The 20,529-nt window shown below is 36.6% G+C and overlaps 1 protein-coding gene across 1 annotated transcript in view; it reads left to right on the top strand.

Moving 5' to 3' along the window:
• The first annotated feature begins 624 nt into the window (after positions 1-624).
• Positions 625-20,529, top strand: part of TKTL1 (transketolase like 1) — a 32,037-nt gene continuing 12,132 nt past the window's right edge. Inside the window, exons 1-4 of the mRNA XM_003774722.4 lie at positions 625-824; positions 7,263-7,380; positions 7,955-8,068; positions 19,362-19,459. Of these exons, the coding sequence (XP_003774770.1) occupies positions 718-824; positions 7,263-7,380; positions 7,955-8,068; positions 19,362-19,459 (437 nt within the window). The 5' untranslated portion in view covers positions 625-717. The remainder of the gene's footprint in view (positions 825-7,262; positions 7,381-7,954; positions 8,069-19,361; positions 19,460-20,529) is intronic.

Below are 20,529 nucleotides of genomic sequence, written 5' to 3'. Positions count from 1 at the left end.
GGCCATCCTCAGCAACGAGATCAACCAAATCATTTCCAATGGAGCAGTAATAAACTGAACCAGCTACGCCCAGAGAAAGAACTCTGGGTGATGACTAAAAACCATTACATTGAACTCCCAATCCCTATATTTATGCCCACTTGCATTTTGGATTTCCTTCACAAGCTAATTGTACAATATTTCAGAGTCTGGTTCTTTTTATACAGCAAAATAACGGTTTGGTCATGTAGACTTATTGTGTATCTAATTTATATTTTAATGTACTTAACATCTACTGGTCATCCTGCCATCTAGGGGAGGGGGTGGGGGGGTAAGAGGTGAAAAATTGGAACAAGAGGTTTGGCAATTGTTAATGCTGTAAAGTTACCCATGCATATATCCTGTAAATAAAAGGCTATTAAATTAACAAAAAAAGAAAAAAAAAAAAAGAAATTCCGTCCCTAAAACGCCGGCAGCCCGGCAGGGTCCAGAGGGCGAGGCCAATCGCCAGCTCTGCCGCCGCTTTACGCAGCTCTCTAAGAAGCGGCTCCTGCACTGACAGCGGAAGGGTGCTCGGGCTGCTCCAGATGCTTGCCCCTTCTCTTTGCCTTTGCCTTTGCCGCCGCCCAGCTGTGCTGAGATCATTTCCTCGAGGAGGCGGGGCCTGGGAGGCGTGAAGAAAGGGCTGGGAAGAGAAAGGGAAAAGTGCTTGGTTTTGTGCTACGGGAAGGCTGCATCATGGCTAGCTATCGCCAGCCCTCGGAGGAGACCCTCCAGGCCCTCCGAGACATGGCCAATCGCCTGAGGATCCACTCCATCCAGGCTACGTGCGCCTCCAATTCAGGGTAATGTCACATTTTCGTTTTTCGCGGGGAAAATTGAGCGAAGGAAAAGGCGCTTTACCGTTATCCTTCCCCTTTTACTATTATCCACCCTCTTCCCCCGTTTTAGGTGAATCGATAGAGCTGGATAAGCGGAGGCATGGGAAGCTTAGGCGCTCCCGGGTGGTCTTGATTTTTGAGCCGGGGGTCTCGCCAATTCCTTTGTCACGTTTTGGTTTAGTGGATGCTTTGTTGTTCGGTTGGATGCGATGGATGGGGCGGACGCTGGGAGTGGGGGTGGGGCGTGGCAAGTCAGTCACCGCCCCTTTCAGCCCCCGCCACGTGGGCCAGGCTGAGGGAGGCTGGGGTGGGTGTGTCTCGCCTTAGCATCTTCCCAACTGAAGCCTCCTGAGAGGAGGAGGAAGTAAAATGGGGATCTTTCCAAGAAGGAAGGAATATAAAGGAGCAGGTGGCCACAGTAAATTTCATTCATTTGATTTCCCTTTTTTTTTTTTTTTCGGAGAGGGTTGTATTTCATTTTGCCTAATTATGTAATTTCATTCGTTTATGAGACAGGGCTACAGATTTCAGTTCAAATGCTTTGGAGGGGGGCGAGGAAAATTTGCTTTCTCAGATAATGGAGAGAACTTAAATTACCTTTACTTGGGATTTCTGTCCAGATTTCTATTACACGCCTAAGAGAAAGGCAACTGTTGGGGTCACATTTGATAAAGGTTTTGATTTCTCTGATAAAGACTGTCTTTGGGGACTGCTGTCTAAGATGGCTGCTGAAACAATAACAAAAGGCAGGATGCTCACCTCCCTTAGACTCACTGTAGCAAAAATCTGAAAAAAGCCAAGAAGCATTTATTAAATATTTATTATATTTCAGGCGTTGTGCTAAATACTGGAAATTTGCACCAGATTAATGATCAAAAAATGCAGTGAAAAGCCACAGCAAGGGGTGTCTAACCCAGAACTGCATTGTCAGTCATTAACCCACTGGAAATAGGAAAGGGACCCCTAGCAAAACCTGCTTTATTGCAGGGTGGAGACTCTCAGTGTGACCAGAAAATGACTAGAGACATACTTATGTATATATACATACATGTCACACACACACAGTCTGCAAGATCCTTTCAGGAGGCAGCAAGAACACAGGACTCCCCTGTAAGCCATAATATATTTGATATTACAAAAAACAACTGATTTGAAAAATGAATAAATGAGAATTTAAGAATCACCGGATTCCCTGAAAAACATGATTTAAAAAACAAACAATAACAGTTGACATTTATATAGCACTTACCATGTGCTGTACTGAATGTTTTGCATTTATTATCTCATTGATCTTCAAACCACCCCTGGGAGGTAGGCACTATTAGTATTCTTATTTTACAGCTGAAGAAACTAAGGCAGATTTACCCAGAATCACAGAGCTAGTAAATATGAGCTTAGCCCAGCACCTTATCTATTGCTGTCTAGCTGCCTAAAAAAAGTCTGAATACTATAATTCTATACTATAATCATTAATGAAATCTTTCCTGATCTATCAGAACCAGAGAGCAAAGTAAAGATAGATTTCACCATTCACTTCCCAAAAGGAATCCCAAAAGGAAACATTCCATGTAAATGTCAGCCCAAATTCTGAGCTTCCCCATCAAAGAAGAAATACTGCAGCTTATCTAGAAATAAGCTATTTAATTATCAAGAAGTAATACTCAGATCACAGAAAACCTGACAGCTTCTACTAGATACTGGAAGAGAACTTCAGAGTGCAATATTTGAAAAGTCAAAAGTTATAGGCTTCTGGTTAAGGATAACTTACTCTACAAAACTAAGTATAGTCCTACGAGGAAAATGGAATGTAGGATTTTAAAGCATTTCTGGTGAAAAGACTACAGCTGAGTAAGAGCTTTAAAATGCAAACACAGAATCCAGAGAAACATAGAAAAGGAAATTTATCGGAGCATTTAGAAGAGGTTGTATGATGATGCATTCATTGCTAACATTCGAAAGGGAGAAAAGGCCCTTTAGAACCTTGATATCTTCAAAGGATGTTGAAGGAGTTGAATAAAAAAGCCAGAGGACCTTGAAGGTTGGGTGTGGGTGTGGGTAGATTGGACCTGTTCTGAGGGTTCAAAGAGGAGAAAGAGGCGGGAGGGTAAAAGGAGAAAGGCTGTGATATGGAAAGGTGGAAGGGGATGCTGTTTCTAATAAATGAGGCAGAAGAAAAGTACCACAGAGTACTTTCTAAATAAGAGGAGAGGGTAGGGGAAATGGGCATCAGATAAACTTTACACTGTCATCTGACCCGGACAAAGAAGCATTGTATGCACACACACGCACAAACGCACACAAACATAGCAGAGTTTGGCGTAGAAATACATCAGACTCAACAGGGAAGCAAGCAGGGATGGGGGAGTACGGTTGTGAAGGAGAAAAATGTCAGGGTGGGAATAGTTACAAGCCAAACGAACTTCCTGATCCCAAAGGAGATTATAAAGAGAGGGGGAAAAAAAAAGCCAAGGCAAGAACTAGAATCTGAAGAATAACAATGAAATTTTGGTAAAGAAATATAATTTAATATTATTACTCTGTAAAAAAAAATGACCAAAGAGAATTGTATATGTTTAACCTCTCGGGGAGAGGGAGGGGTGATGGAGGGAGAAAAATTTGGAGCACAAAGTTTTGCAAAGGTGAATGTTGGAAATTATCTTGACATGTGTTTTGAAAAACAAAAAGCTATTATTACATGAAAAAGAAATGACAAAAGACAACTGTCTTTGTCCAGGATTAGAGAATGCTGGATGGTGGGAACTGATTCAGAGTGAAATTATTAGGACCAGAACAGTTTATACAAGGATAGCAAATATTGCAGAAAAATGACTTTGAAAGACTTAAGAACTCTGATGAGTGCAATGAACAATCGCCGAGAACCTGTTAGTGAATCATATTTCTCACTTTCCGACAGAGAGGTGATGGAAAGGAACAGAAAGACATACATTGTGGTATATGGACACATGTAACTATGTTTTGCTTAGTTATTACAAAGTTTTTTTTTTTAATGGGAGGATGGCTTGGGGAAGAAGAGGGCTCAATAAAAGTAATGTCAAGAATGGGATCACTGAAACATTTCAAATGTACAGAAGAAATTACAGACCAACAGGATGAATCAATCAATCAATTTATTTTTGATTTAATTTATTAAATACCTACTATGTGCCAACCACTGTGCTAAGCACAGGGGATACGAAAAAAGAGAAAGACTGTTTCTGCCTTCAGAGTGGAGGAAGGAGAGTGTACCAAGCATGGAGGACAGCCAGAGAGAAGGTCTGGAGCTGAGAAATGAAGTGTTTTATTTGTGGAATAGCTAGGAGGCCAGTGGCATTGGAACAAAGAGTAGGTTTGTAAGGTAAAAGGGGTTGAAGTGATGAAGGGCTTTGAGAGCCAAATGGAGTATTTTGTATTTGTTACTGGAGGCAGTGGGGAGCCATTAGAGTTTTATTATGTTGGGGGAGCCATGATTGAATCTCCACTTCAGGAAAATCACTTTACAGGCTGAATGGAGGATAGATTGAAGTGGAGAGAGCCGTGAGGCAGACCTCCCTCATCCCCAGGAGATATTGCAATAGTTCAGATGTGAAGTGTTGAGGGCTTACGCTAGGGTGGGACAGCGTCAGAGAAGACGAGAGGGAGCAGTGGTGTTAGAATATTTGGGAGATGCTGCAGAGAGAATTTTTATCAGACAATAATAGTAAAACTTTGGTTCTGTAGGAATTGATTTGCAAATGAGCAGTTTTGACCACTTTTGAGATAATAATGGGATTGTTCTGCTTATTATTATTGTTTTTATTTAATATATGATATGAAGAAAAGGTGCTTATTTATAAAATGGAGACAGATGCTTTAAAGTATTCACAGGTGCTCCAGGGTTAGCAAACAAATTAGTACTATGTATCTCTTATCCAAAAACTGATGAAAATTTGGGTCAGGTGCAGACTACAATTAAGTACTATCACAGGGCATCTTCATGCCTTTCATCCATTTGCATTCATCTGCCCTGTTAAAAAACTGAAGGTTCATAGCAAAGATGACCAAATTGTGTTTTATTTCATGGTGTCCTTTAGGCCATTTTTGCTACCCACCCCAACCCTCCATTCCCACTTTTCTTTGAATTTTCTAATGTTCTCTATCCTTTTACATCAAGGTTCTCAACCTTTCTTGGGCCATGGACCCCTTTGGCAGTCTGATCAAGCCTATGGACCCATTCTCAGAATACTTTAAACGCATAAAATACATAGGATTACAAAGGAAATCAATTATACTGAAAAAATATAATATTCAATATTAAGAAACAAGTTCACAGGTTCCAGATTAAGAACCCCTTTCTTCATAGAGATAGTCTTATTATTTGAAAGGAAATGAGAAAAATAAGTATACAACTATCCCTTTCATATCACAGGGGTGGTAGGGTGGTGATTAGAGGTGTGACACCTCTCTTGTCTGGAAAATTTGCATAATTTTTTGGCCTTCCCTTTGTACCAGAGAGGAAAATCTGAATTAAGTTATTCAAAGATAAAATGTTGCTATTATACAAAACTGTAAATATTATTTTATAAGTTTCTGATTTTCTGAACTTTTTCTATGTGGTCTACTGGTCTTTGCATGTTGTCTTATGGCTTCTGCAAACCTCCTCCCAAATTCCCATTTAATTTCTTATGCTGACACTCAATATATCAGAACAGCAGTGGGGTAAGTCACAATGTGGAAGGGATAATGGTAGTTTGTAAGCTTAGAGGCATCAAGGAGTCAGAAGACCTGGGTTCTAGTATGTATTAACTTTGCCACCAACAGTCAGGGAGATCTTGTGCAAGTCACTTGGTATCTCTTAACCATAGTTTTTATTAAATCAAAAAAGATTTATTTTAAATGCCTTCAAAGTTCTAGGCACTATAAATGATGGTGATCTCTAAGTTTGTAGGGCTACAAATTTGGAAGAAATCTTAGAGGTCGTCGAGTTCAACTCAGACCTAAAAAGGAAGCTACTCTTTAATATCTTGTAGTTACTTTTTGGTCTTTTCCTGGAGACCTCCTTAGGTAACACAAAGTAGGAGATTAAATGTTTGATTGATTGAAATGATTTCCAACTGAAATGTGTCTCTTTGCAACTTCCACCTACTGTTCCTATTACAAAAATTTTAATCTAAGCTAAATATCCTCACTTCCTTCCATTTATTTTCTTTTGACATGTTCTTGAGTGCAAATCCCTCATCTTGTACATGTGCAATTGATGTCTTAACCTAAATGACCTAAATCACATATTTTGTCTCAACATGCTGAAGCACCATTCTAGTTTGACATTTTGGCATCTCTATCATCCAATATGTTAGCTATTCTTCTATCTTTGTCTCATATAAAAATTTGAGAAGCATCCTTGATGTTCTTGAGTCTCTAATTTAGGAGAACCTTTTTTTCTCTGATTAAGCAATACCTGAAGACAGGCTGAAATTCCTTACCAAATTGGTGGTTTAGTTTTACAGATCCTTGGGATATTTAGTACTTGGTATGATTATTTGCTTTATATTCATCTCAATATGAGACAGTATTCCATTGAGTATGACAGTATTCCAATCAAGTGACTTTTAAAATTTGAAATTTAAAAAAATTAAAAATTAAAAAAATTTAAATTTAAAAAAATTTAAAATTATAAACAGGAACTCTCATGATGCCAGTCTATGAACTCTCTCCTCCTTTCCCTTTTTAACTTGAAGAAAAGAGTTGTTTTTAATAAGAATGATGTTTTTTATATAGTCAGTGAACGGACATAAAATTTAGTTCTCAGGATTAGATTTTTCCTTCTGTAGATTTCTAAAGAGATGGTGGTTTTGCTTGTTTTGTCCCCATGTTTTGTGTATATTTTATTAGAAATTGTTCTTAGTGCCAAATACAAAGCAATTAAAAGCACATTGATTTATTAAGAAAGAGAAATATCATTGATCTTCACAGTACATTCAGTATTTCTTGAAAGAAGTCAATATTGTATATTTGATGTTCTAGTGGATTTAATATTTTATAATATACTTAAATAAATTCTTCACTTTCTGAAAATGCCATAGATCATAATTCAAATGAGAGCAAACCCTTGATGCTTGTCAAGCCATATTCTAGAAGATGGACTTGCTTCACATATTGTAGTTGCTTGATTATTTTTGTTTTGATTTGAGAAGAGTACAGTGGACAACTTTGGTGTCTCATGATTTTAAAGTATAAGGCAATACATGCAATAAACTTTTATTAGGAAATGGTTCTTGGTTTCTTCCCTTTGGCTAGTCATCATAGGCTGATAGAAATGGTTTTATTAGTCTGAGAAACCTCATGTTTTAAGGCTGATCAGTCAGTTGTATAACTTGTCGTGAGTAGTTTAATGTATAAAAAAAGAAAATATTGTTTTTCTTTCAGCCACCCCACATCCTGCTGCAGTGCAGCTGAAATCATGTCTGTGCTGTTCTTCTACACAATGAAATACAAACCAACAGAACCAGGAAATCCAAGCAATGACCGGTTTATTCTGTCAAAGGTAAGAGTACCTGGGTACTCTTATAGACATCTTATAGATGTTATTTCTCCCTATTCTAGTTATTTCCTATTTTTGATTTTTCAAAATCTCACTAGGAAATTAGTTATAGAATTATTTAACTGGGAATACAATGTGATCAAGATTGGAGGGAGGAAGAGAAATACTCATTTTTCCTCATAGATTTAGAGCTAAAAGGAATGTCCAAGGTCATATAGCCCCTCATTTACAGTTGAAGAAACTGAAATTAAATGACTTGTTAAAGGTCACGTAAGTGTCCTACAGAATTCAGACCCAGGTTTTTTTTTACTTGAAATCTAGTACTCTTTCCAAGACTCCACAATTTTAGTTTTCAGGTGGGAATGAGAAATTTATGCACTGATATCCAGTCCTTATATTTCCTACAAGGATATTGTGAGTGTAATCCCTGTGATTTTTTTTTTTTAAATTAAAATCTTTGTTGACTGGAGAACATTTGTAAAGTCTTCAGTTTGGACCTGAGTGAACTTTATTACTTCTGAGATTCCTTAACAAATGCCACTGGAAGCTTTTCTAACCAATGCGAATTCTCCCGCAGGGTCATGCAGCTCCTATCCTGTATGCTGCTTGGGCTGAGGCTGGGGATGTTAACCGAGCTGATCTTTTGAACCTGAGGAAAATTGACTGTGACCTAGAGGGCCATCCTACTCCTGTAAGTTCATTTTTGTTAAGTCTCTGCTAGTTTAACTGACACTCATAGTGGGGGAAGAAGGGTATAGGGTTTTTGCTAATGATTTAAAGGTAAGTAAATTCTTATAATTGGGGATTGGAATGAAGAAAAGAAGAAGCAAATGCATGTAGTAGTAGAGGTAGCTGGGAGATATGAGAAAGAAGCCTTAGATATCAGGGTTGCCATAGAGGAGCAGGAGAAAATGAATCTATCCCTGCCATTTGCTTGCAAAATATACAAACAAACAAGAAAAACAAACCAGGGTGTGGCTTGCTTTTGTACTCATGTTTTTGTTTTCATTCTATTTTTTGTTTCAAAAAAAGGGAATTTCCCCTTTTAACTAAAGACTTTTAAAAAGTGGCCTGGAACACTAAGATGTTAAGTGACTTGCTTATGGTCATGAAGTTATTGTGTGTGAAAGACAGGACTTGAACCCAAAACTTCTTGATTCTGAAGCCTAAAATAATGTTTTTGAAATCATCAGCCTTGGAAATATTATGTTACTGTTCTATTATTTTCTAACATTTTACATATTAGGGATTAGTAATAATACTATTTGTTGGATATCATCTTTCCTTCAAGAGCCTGAGATGCTGTGGATACAAGTTTAAACATTTAGTCTCAAATTACAAGCAGAAAAAAAAGGGGGGGCAATTATAACTCACATTTTTATAAAATATTTCAAGGTGTACAAAGTTCTTTCTTTACAACCACCGGTGAAGTAAGTAGTAGAATGAGGGGCTGGCAAAGAGGAGAAACATTATAGTAAAGATTCACACAAAGAGTAAAGGTGATAAAATTAAGGGAGTTAGGATTCACATGAATGAAATATACATATATATTTATGCATGTCTGTATACATGTCTGTATACATATGTATATATGTATGTATGTATATGTATATGTGTATATATCTATACATGTCCTTTTACCAAACTCAGGTTCCTCCATTTATAATTAATCCTCTATAGCTAAAGCTTGTTTTGCTTGCAACTATTCCTTTATTTACCTTTTTTCTTAACAGCCCACCTCTGCTCTTTCTTTCTCTTTATTCCATTTTTCCCCGTTGATTTTAACTCTCCATGTGTGTCCAGCTTTCTTTTGCCTGGTTCAGATCAGCATGAGAGTGTCACATGATGCTTGGACTCCTCATTTCCACGTTTATATATTCTTCTGATATACTCCAGTTATGAGAAATAATTCCTCCCTCTTCATCATTTCTTTTCTTGTGTAGTCTCTTATTCTTCTCTTTTTAAATTCTCTCAAATCAGACCAAAAAAAAGCAAAAAGTAAAACTAACATCCTGAGTTTATCTTTTTTTGCTTTTTCATTGTTCCAATGAAGTAGCATTTTGAAGTGACAATGGATATAAATATTTTATCATCATATAGCCAGCCCCTTCCAATTACTCCAATGTATTTACTTTTCTGGATTTCTCTTATCTTCTATGTTTACATTTCAAAGATTCTACCCAATTAAAGTTGGATAGAAAGCTAAAGTTTTCTCAACAGTAATGCTTCAAAGTCCTCTGTTCTACTAAAGGGCCTCTTTCTCCCCACTGCAGCATCATATTCAGTTTTGCTAGGTAAGTTATTCTTATAACTTATTCAGCTCCACTTTTTCCAGTGTTAAAAGAAAGTGGATAGACTCTATTATGCCTCAGGTGAATCCATAGAAAGAGGGTTGACAGTCATGATCTTAGACAAGGCAGTAATAAAAATAAACATTATTTAAAAAGATAAGTTGGAGATACATTATGCTTAATGACACCTCATAGGTAGAGGATTCTGAAAAGATGGCAGAGAAAACTTTTGACTCTCCAAATTTCCTCCACAAAAAAGACAGACCATCACCTCAAAGCAGCAGAAATAAACTTGGGGTAAAGTAGTTATCCTCCCAAAATAATTTGAGAAGATCCCAGGAAAGACCAGGTCTCCCGGGGTGGAGGTTTGGCTTAATTTTGTACACCTACAGGTCAACTCTGCAGAAGCAACAAACAAGCCTTGGGGGGTAGTTGGGTTGAGAGGTAGCCTCAGCTTTAGAAACTTTCATTTTGTAGACAGTGTGGGGTATGATGGCTGAGTAGGAGAAGATTGAAGGACCTTTCACTGTTGAGAGATGCCAAGCATAGCTGCGCTGACCAGACCCTTCTGGCCTTATGGCTGCAGGGAGAAGGAACTAATACATACCTAGTTTTAATTCTGAAGAAGAGAGGACAGCTGTAGTTTGCAGTCACTGGAGGGCCCATAGGGAGCAAGATCATTTGTGGGACACTGGAATTGAGGGTCTTAGCTATAGTTTAGGAATGGGGAAGACAGCCTAAGATTGTGCCCTGAGATAGATTTCAGAAAATAAGTTATAAGGACCTGAGGCTTGGATCAGCATTCCCCATTTCTCTGGACTAGAACTTCATTACACTAATAGCTGATAAAACCAAAATAAAACAAATAAATAAAATGAGTCAGCAAAGGAGAAAGAACTCAATAACAGTTACTATACAGATGGAGAAAATCTGGGTTCATAGTCAGAGGAAGATAATGGAGGCTAAAAAGCCTTTTCTTTATCAATGAGAAATGTCAAATGGTCCCAAGCACCAAAAGAATTCTTGGAAGGACTTTAAAAGGACTAAAAATTAAGAAAAAAATAAGAACAACCCAAGAAAATCAAAGAAATTATGAAAAGAAAGTCAATAGACTGGAAATAGAGAATCAAAAATTTAAGGCATAAAATAATTACTTGTAAACTAGAATTGGGCAAGGAGAAGATAATGACATTCTAAGACATCAAGAAATCATAAAAGAAAATCAAAAGAGTAAAAAAAATTTCAAAGCTCCCAGGTTACAATAAGAAAAAAATTTAAATATCATGGAGCTACAATAAGCATCACACAAGAGCTAGCAACTACCATGTTGAAGCACCTTAGGTCTTAGAAGACAACGATTTGTAGAGCAAAAGAGCTGGGATTATGACCAATGATAATTTGCCTAGCAAAATTAAATATAATCCTGAATGAAAAAATGGGATTTAATAAATGGAAAGACTTTCAGGTTTTTGTGACAAAAATAACAGAACTTAAGGGAAAATTCAACTTCCAGGAGAAATATAAGGTTAACACTAAAGACCAATTATAAGGAACTCAATAAGATCAAATTGTTTACTTCTGTATATGTGAAAATATAATCAGTACTCTTATGATTGTCATCATTATGTGGGTAGTTTGAAAGAAAATCTTAGGCTATGCTGAGTAGGATGGGGCAATTCTAAAAAAAATTACAACTATGTAGGAAGAGATAAAAAGGAAGAATTATCCTCATACAAATGAGGCATAAAAGGAAAAATTGCTATAGAAGAAGTTAGTGGGAGAAAGGGAGGGAGTGCTGGAAGCTTATTCTCAATGAAAATGGGTTAAAGAGGGAAGAATATATGTCTATTTATCTATGTAGAAGGGTATAAAAGTCTTCTAAGTTCAGAAAAAATAGGAAGGCAAGGGGTTAGGGTCGGGATAGAGGATAAGGGAGGAACTCTTAGAAGGAAGGGTAGGTAGGTTAAGGAATAGAAGGGCAAGGTAGCAGGTAGAAATAAAGCAGAGGAGTAAGGAGGGATAGGAATACGGTAAGAAGGAGAGAGGAAAATAGGAAGAAGGAAAATGCACAACAAGTAATTGTAGCTTAGAATGTGAATGGATTTACCCACAAAACAGAAACAGATGGCAGATTAAAAAACTTTGAATCTAACTAGATGTTGCTTTCAGGAAACATTACAAAAAAAAAGATAAACACAAAGATAAAATAAAGAGCAGGAATAGAATTTAGTATGTAAAAAAGCAGGAATAGTAATCATGATCTTACACAAAGTTAAACTTAAAATAGATTTGATCAAAAGTGAAAAATAGAGAAACTTTGTCTTAGCAATATTATTTAAGACAGTATATAAATACCTGAGTATTTTGCCAAACTTGTCAAAACACACAGGAACTATATGAACATAAACACCAAATACTTTTTATACAAATAAACTCAGATCTAACTAATTAAAGTAGTATTGTTCATGAGTAGGTAAAGTCAATATAATTTTCAAAATAAATAAACAGATTAGGTAAAACTATCAGTCATCCCAATTTAATTACTAAAAATGATTTTACTAAGTTAGAATAAATATTAAGAAAATTCATTTGAAAGAACAAAAGGTCAAGAACTTCAAAGAAACCAGGGGGGAAAACGATGTAAAGGAAATAGATTCAACATTATCAGACCTTGTGAGAACATTGTTAAAGTGTACAAAAAATAATTTTGACTATTTTAAGTTAAAATTTTCTTGTATAAATAAAACCTATGTGGCCATGAACAGAAACAATGCAGAAAATGGAGGAAAACTTTCATAGACAATCTCCCAGATAGGATGTGATTGATGTTGGGGTACAGGAGCCACCTGCCAGTGGCTGCTGGAGGTCTAACTCAGACCTGTAGAATGGATCTCTTCCTTTGAGAGGATGATGATGATACAAGGAGACTGAGAGGCAGTTGATTGTCTGATCTCCCTCCTCTTCCCTCTTGCTTCCTATTTCATTCCCAATCCACAAGGAACATCTGCGTTAGTAAAGGCTGCTTTGCAACTCCTTCAAGTGTTAGGATTTACAGCTGTGGAGGCTTTTGGAGAATTGACCTGCCCCTTCACCTAGGCATGGTCCTTAACAGATTGAGGTGTAAGATTGCTGTAATATAGGAAGTGATGAGCTGGTTGATTTAAACATGGAAACACTTAGACTTACGAAGGAAGATGTGATCCACCTTCGGAGAAAGAGATGATAGGAGGAGATATGCATAGGCAGGTCTTACGTATATGTGTATGAGTGTCTGTGTGTACGTACATATGTATATGTTTATAGATATAGATGTATATGAATATATATCCATGCTTAATTGTAGCCTTCTTTAAGGTGATATGGGAGTGGGAAGGGAAAAAATTTTAAAAAGTGCACTGCAGAGAACAAAAAATCAACAGCGAAGCAAAGAAAAGCTGTACAGTTTGGAAAACAACGTGCAGTATTTATTATATAGGTTTTTTTCAAGTAAAAACTTATTGTTTTGTATTGAATCCTCTTTTATGGTCTGCTGTGCACATGGAAATTAAAAATTGTTTTTTCTCATTTTTGTATTTAAGTTTAAAATAAAAAAATCACAAAAAAGATACCTCCTAAGGAATTGCATAGCATATAATTACTTAAAGGCAAAACTAATTGAACTGCCAGGAGAAATAGGCAACAATTCAGCAATTGTTGGGGACTTCAATGGACCTCCCACTTTTTCTTGAAAAGACTAGTAAATAGATAAATCATTATTTAATTTGATCAAAAAGAAAGGAAAAACAAATTACTAAAATTGAAAATGAAAAAGGAGAAATAATAAAAGGTTTTAAAGGAAATAGTTACAAAGGACATATGAAGGAAGGTGCTATTTACCCTCCAGAGAAAGATATATATAGAATTATATATATATATATATGTATATATATGTATATTTGTGTTTAATGATAGCCATTTCTAGGCTTGGGGAGGGAAGAAAAAAAAGAAATGTTCACGATAACTTTATTATTTGTTTAAAAAAAGAATAGCAAGTTGTATATAATAGAATCGCAATTTCATGTGGTCTTTTTGTGTTAATGTTAATTTTTTATTACGTTATGGCAATGCTTGGTTTTATTCCTTAAGTTAAAAAAGAAACCATTTTGCCTAATTATGTGCCAGCAAATCTTATGATCTAAATGAAATATACGAATGCTTTTAAAAAACAGGAAATACCTAGATTAATAAAATAAGAGACTTTACACAATTTGATCTTAGAAAAAGAATTTGACAAAGCCATTAATGGACTTGTAAAGGAAAAAAATCCTAGATTTAACTTAGTTCTTCTTGACATATACAAGAGCAATCTAACTCCAATTTTATCTACAAATTATAGATAGGATTCCTACTTTTCTCTATTTTTGCAAACGCCTGTTAAATGACAATGTTGCTAATTCCTAAACTGGGGAAAAAATAGGAAACTGCTGGACCAATGTGTTTAATGAGTACTGATGAATAATTAGCAAAGAGGCTACAGCAACACAGTCAATTATTCACTATGATCAGGTTGGATTGATTTCAGGAATACACGATAGGTTAAACAAGATAGAAAACAATAAGCATAATAAAAATATTTTATCATTTGAGGCAGAAAAAATTTGATGAAATATATCCTTTTATGTTTAAAAATTCTTTTAATTAAAATTTTTAATTCTTTTCCCTGTCCTATTCCTACCCCAGTCATCGTAGGAGGGGGGAAGAGGAGAAGGAAAAAACCCCAAAACATAACATATCTAGGCATTTAAAGATTCTAGTGTGTTTTTTCCTGTTGACTTTTCAACATTCACCAATAATTGGCAAACTACAATGAATGGCTATCTTCTTTCTGTTAGCTGGATGGCTTTGTAGGTTCAGAGTGATAGAATTATAGATTCCCTCATGGATTGTTTTCCTGTCCTGGTTGCTTTCTTAGCTCCCGACAGCAGACTAAGTTGGATGCTCAATCTAGCACAATACTTTTAAGAGCCAGCCACACAGCTACTGCTTGCTTCTCTTCCACCTCTTTCCCAGAAGCTGTGTGGCCACATATGTGGCCTCAAGTCCACAACGATTCTGAGTCTACAACTTGCCTTGTCTTAGGTTAGGTACAGGTCATTTAGATCTCTTCCTCATCCCATCCTGGGTCTGCAACATTATTTTGGGATTAGAGGGATACGGCTCTCTGTTGGCTCTTGTTCCTGATTTCTTGGTAGTAGAGCCATACCAAAAATACTTTATTTTTCCCCTGATTTTAATCACTGAATGGGTGTTGCCTCAGTCAAACTCAGGCCTAGGAAAGACCTCAGCTTTAAAAGGCCAAGGCCTCCCACTGCATCCAGGGCCATCTCTAGTCATCGTGATCTATAGCTGGCCACTGGACCCAGATGGCTGTGGAGGGGAAAGTAAGGCAAGTGACTTTGCATCGTTCTCCTTCCCTCAAATCCAATTCCTTTGCATGTCATGGTCCTCTTCCAAAATGAAGGACAAACAACAACCATAACACTTTCTCATATACTGTCTCAATTAGAAATTCACTTGGGTGGGTCCTAATTAAAAAATGCTAATACCTCTAAGGAAGGTTAAAGAGCTTACTAATTCATATATTAGTGTAAATTAGTGAGATCTCTTTTCCTTTTAGGGCCAAAATAAGATTAACAACACTAGGATAGCAAAAATTAGGCAATTTTGGAGTTAGGGGCATTTCATTGGATACGGAAGACATAGGAATTTAGCTCAAAATTAAGTCACTGACAAGAGGTTGGAATTTGTGGGCCTGGAATAAGGGACCAAATTGTTCGGGAAGGAGGAAAACAGCATGGGGTTGTTTAAGGGTCAAATATAACAATATATAAGATACTTTATAAATGTCATATAAAGTATTAAACTTCTATACAAATATCATTCATATTAATTGTAATAATAATAATCAGGAGATCTAGGTTTGAATCCCTCTTAAGAGGTAGGCAGATATCAAACAAAAACAGTTTATTTCAAAATATTGCTTAATGCCAGTGCCCTAATCGGGAAAGGGGAGGAAAACACTCATCTTCCATCCGGTGCTGTGTGGTACCCTGGCCAAGAACTTAGGTAATACCATAGGTCAGCTATATTCAGGATTATTATATAAACAGACAAATTTCACATACACCAAAATAGAGTAGCCCTTTTTGTGGTCGACAAGAACTTGGAAACAAAGTAGATATCCATCAGTTATGGGCAGCTAAACAAATATGTGAATGTAATGGAATGCTATAAGAAAGGATGAATATGATAACTACAGAGAAGCATGGAAAGACATATAAAAACTTATGCAGTGAAGTAAATGGAACTAGGAAACTAGAGCATTGTAAATGAAAGTGAACACTAATTATAATGACCCCAAAGTTGGTCCAGGGCTAAGGGGAGAGTGAAAGACAGATACAGAGACAGACTGACAAGAGAGAGACAGAGAAATAGGAGAGAAGAGAAAAGAGAAATATAAAAGAGGAGACAGAGAAAGAGAGAAATATGAGGCAAAAAGACAGATATGAGAGACAGAGGCAGAAAGAGAAATATGAATGACAGAGAAATGTTAGAGAAAAAGAAACAGACACAGAGACAGGGAGAGAAATATGAGAGACATAGACAGAAAGGAAGACAAGTATGATGAGAAAGAGAAACCGGACTGAAAAAGAGAAATATGAAAGAAGAGACACAGAGAGATAAGAGAGAAAAAGAAACAGACACAGAAACAGAAAGGGAAAGAAATATGAGAGAAAGACAAAGAGGAAGAGAAATATGAGAAAGAGATAGACACAGACAGAGAAATATGAGACAGAGAAACAGAAAAAAGAGACAAAAATATGAAAAGACACAAAGAAATGAGAGAATATGAATATACTGTCAATTATAATTGATATATTAGTTTTATTGAACTACTTTTTTTCTCCTTTGTTACATAGAATGGCTTACTGGCCATTTTTTTTTCATTATGCAAAAAGAAAAGCTGTCACTAAAATACATCTTTTTTAAATCAAGGAAGGACATGTCCATAAAGTGCTCTGTAAGTCAAGTCAGTTCATAAACATTTATTAAGTACTGACTGTGTGCGAGGCACTGCACTAAATATAAAATATTAAAATATAAGATTTATATTTTATATGATAAATCTATATTTTTATAAAACTTTGTTTCATAAAATGTAAAATTATAATATTAAGGTATAATGTGTCAGCTTGTTATTAAACAACTCATTTCACAACAAATATTAAACATTGAGTAGGAGTTGTACTCATAGGAAGGAATCTGAAGGAAGGAAAGTGTTAAGATCGTGTATTTTAAGATCAGCACGAGACAGGAATTCAGGTTAGGGGAAAATCGTCAGTCTTTATTCTCAGTGAAGAAGGATCGGAGGTGGAAGAGAATCGGCGATAGCAATGTGTGCAGCTGAGTCAAGAAGCTAGCTCGACCAGCAGCCACACAACCAGCAGCTCGGAGTCTCGAACTCAGCCCAATCTCTCCCAGCTTGTCTTCTTCCCTCTCTCTCTGCCTCCACCCACCAAAATCGTCATTTCCTATACAACACATCAGGACTTGCACGGAGAGTGGGCAGGGACCATTCTTTATCCAATCATGTATATTAACAGAGTATAGCCCAATTACTATCTAGCCTCATGTACTTGGGACCTCAGTGCATCAGCTCAAACCTCAGCCCATTACAGGAAAGGGTCATGCGTTAAAAGGCAGATGGAATAAAACTGGGAGAGAAAAGGGAAAAGCCAAGGCAAGGGACAAGTAAGAGAAAGGCGGGTTGGTAGCATTGAAGTACCTATTGGCAATAGAGGGACTAAAAGAAAAGAGAGAGACTGAATTGGGAAGGTAACTAAAAGAAAGTCTTTCTTATCAGCTGGTGGCAATGACCCTAAATTCATGCTGGAGTCGGAAGACCTGAAAGTTCAAATCTGGTCTCAAACACTAGCTATGTGACCCTTGGACAAGCCACTTAACCTTGGACTGCCTCAGTTTTCTCAGGTGGCGAATAGCACCTCCCTCCTAGAGTTATTGGGAGGATCAAATGAGGTGATATTTGCAAAAAGCCCTTAGCCTGGCAGAAGTAAATTCTATATAAGTGCTTATTCCCTTCCCTTTCCCTTCTTGTCCTTTATCCTTATTTTGAGAGCTTTGGCATCAACTCTATATCTTTGTGTCTGAGCCTACTTATTCTTGGAAATGGTGTTCTTTGCATGCTTTCATTCTAATTTCACATGTCTTTAACATAGTACTTATGTAACAAAATTGGTTGTGCTTTTTTTTCTTTTTTTAAATAAAAAATTAAAGCTTTTTATTTACAAAACATATGCATGGGTAATTTTTCAACATTGACCCTTGCAAAACCTTCTGTTCCAAATTTTCCCCCCTTTCCTCCATACCCTCTTTTAGATGGCTGGTAGTCCAATATATGGTAAATATGTTAAACTATGTGTCAAATCCAATATATGTATACATAGTTATACAGTTATCTTGCTGCACGAGAAAAATCGGATCAAGAAAAAAAAAAAACTGAGAAAAAAAACAAAATGCAAGCAAACAACAACAGAAAGAATGAAAATGCTAGCTTATGGTCCACATTCAGCTCCCCTGGTCCTCTCTCTGGGTGTAGATGGCTCTCTTTGTCACTGAACAAGTGGAACTGGTTTGAATCATCTCATTGTTGAAGAGGGCCCCATCCATCAGAATTGATCATTATATGATCTTGTTGTTACCGTGTATAATGATCTCCTCCTGGTCCTGCTCATTTCACTCAGCATTAGTTCATGTAAGTCTCTCCAGGCCTCTCTGAAATCATCCTGCTGATTGTTTCTTACAGAACAATAATATTCCTTAACATTCATATACCATAATTTATTCAGCCATTCTCCAATTGATGGGCATCCACTCAGTTTCCAGTTTCTTGCCACTTTACAAAAAGGACTGCACAAAAAGGAAAAGGATGGGATGTGTATTTCCACAACAGTTATTCTTGTGTAATCTAAGCTTCAAATATACCATTAAATCTTGGAATTCAAAAGCAGACAAACCTGAACATGAACTCTAAAACCTACTTTCTTTAGCTTTTCTGGTTTCCATCTAAGAAAGCAAATTCTCTTTTGAAAACAAAAAACCTTCAGCATACATACTAGATACCTGGTTTGTACGTGGTTGACTTGGGAAATTGGCAAGTATTTACCATGCTTTGCATTTTCTTCTTGACTTTTAAGTTCCATTTAAACTGCCATCTGGAAGGGAAGCCTTAGGTTTGTATAAGTATGATCTAGAAAATGAACATCAGTAACAGTTTGGTGAAAGAATACATTTGTTTTTGTTTTTTTTTAATTGGTGTATACAGAATAGTGATCTATTGTGGGGAGCTACTAGTTCACAAACTCTCTCTGCAAATGATAGTCAGCAAGTATTCTGCAAGTCTGATATCTTAGGAGTTTCCTGGGGTATTAAGAGGTTAAATGCCTTGCCCAGGGTAGCATAGCTAGTATGTTCCGGTGCTGAGATTTGGACCCCAAATTTCCTGACTCCAAAGCTTCTTTAAGTGCTAAGACAAAACCAGAATAAGCCAATCTATCTTGTCTACTGTAGCTTGATAATATGACAGTTTCATAGTTTCAAATTAATTTAGTTTGTCTTTCCTTCTTTCTATGATAGAGACTTTCCTTCGTTGATGTGGCAACTGGTTCTCTTGGTCAGGGACTTGGTGCTGCCTGTGGAATGGCTTATACCGGCAAATATTTTGATAAAGCCAGGTAAGAGATTGAGCTGTAAGACTACTTATTCATTTGCTTTTGGAAGAATTTTCCTTTTGATCTCTTTTTTTTCCCCACTTTGGAAATCCAATGGATATCTTCAGGTAAAGATTATACTAAGTAGAAAGGTAATAAAGGGCACCAACTCCTTAAACTATTTCTAGAATCTCAGATTAGATTGTAAGTAATCTGCTTCTAATTCAAAAGCTGGCTTTTGGAGACATTTAACTCTTGCTTTGTATATTTTTATCCTTGAAAACACTGGCAAAGATCTAGTCCAGTGCAGGGCTTCTTAAACTTTTTTCCACTCTCGACTCCTTTTTACTGAGAAATTTTTACTCAATCCTGAGTATCTATGAATATAAAATATCTACAAATCAAATCTAGTCCAGTGCAGGGCTTCTTAAACTTTTTTCCACTCTCGACTCCTTTTTACTGAGAAATTTTTACTCAATCCTGAGTATCTATGAATATAAAATATCTACAAATCAAACATTTAGTGATAATAAATAATAATTTCACAACACCCACATTCAGTTATAAGATCCCATATAGGGTCATGAGCTACAGTTTAAGAAGCTAGACTAAGTTTAAAAATAGCACATTACAGTTTTACAAAGACGTATATTAATATATACAGAGATGGCACAGTATAATGGAGAAAAGGCTGACTTAGAGGCCAGGAAAACCTGGGCTCAAGTACTGCCTCTGACACCCATTGGCTTTGTGTGCTAGGCAAGTTATTTAAAACCTCTCATTGCTCAAGGCAACTTTCTGATACAGCAAATTGCAAAGAAGGTGCCAACCTGCATTGATAGAGGGAGATTTCTTCACGTGGCAGCTTCTCATCCCAGTTCTGATCTTTATTCTTTGTTGGTGTAGAATGAGCCGCTTCTTGATTTCTGTCGTTGCACTAAGGAGGAGAATGGGCAGTATTGTAGAAGCGAATAAGGTCATCAAAGAGTAATGTATGATGTATTACTTGTCACTGCACCTATGTAGCTTCACAGGAAGCCCTTGCTTGACAACCATTCTTTTGAATGCTTCACTATGCTGGCATTCAGACAGTA

This window comes from Sarcophilus harrisii, chromosome X, assembly GCF_902635505.1.
Source record: "Sarcophilus harrisii chromosome X, mSarHar1.11, whole genome shotgun sequence".
Lineage (NCBI taxonomy): Eukaryota > Metazoa > Chordata > Mammalia > Dasyuromorphia > Dasyuridae > Sarcophilus > Sarcophilus harrisii.
The sequence above is the reverse complement of the archived record's forward strand: the minus strand, read 5'-3'. Positions and strand labels throughout refer to the sequence as shown.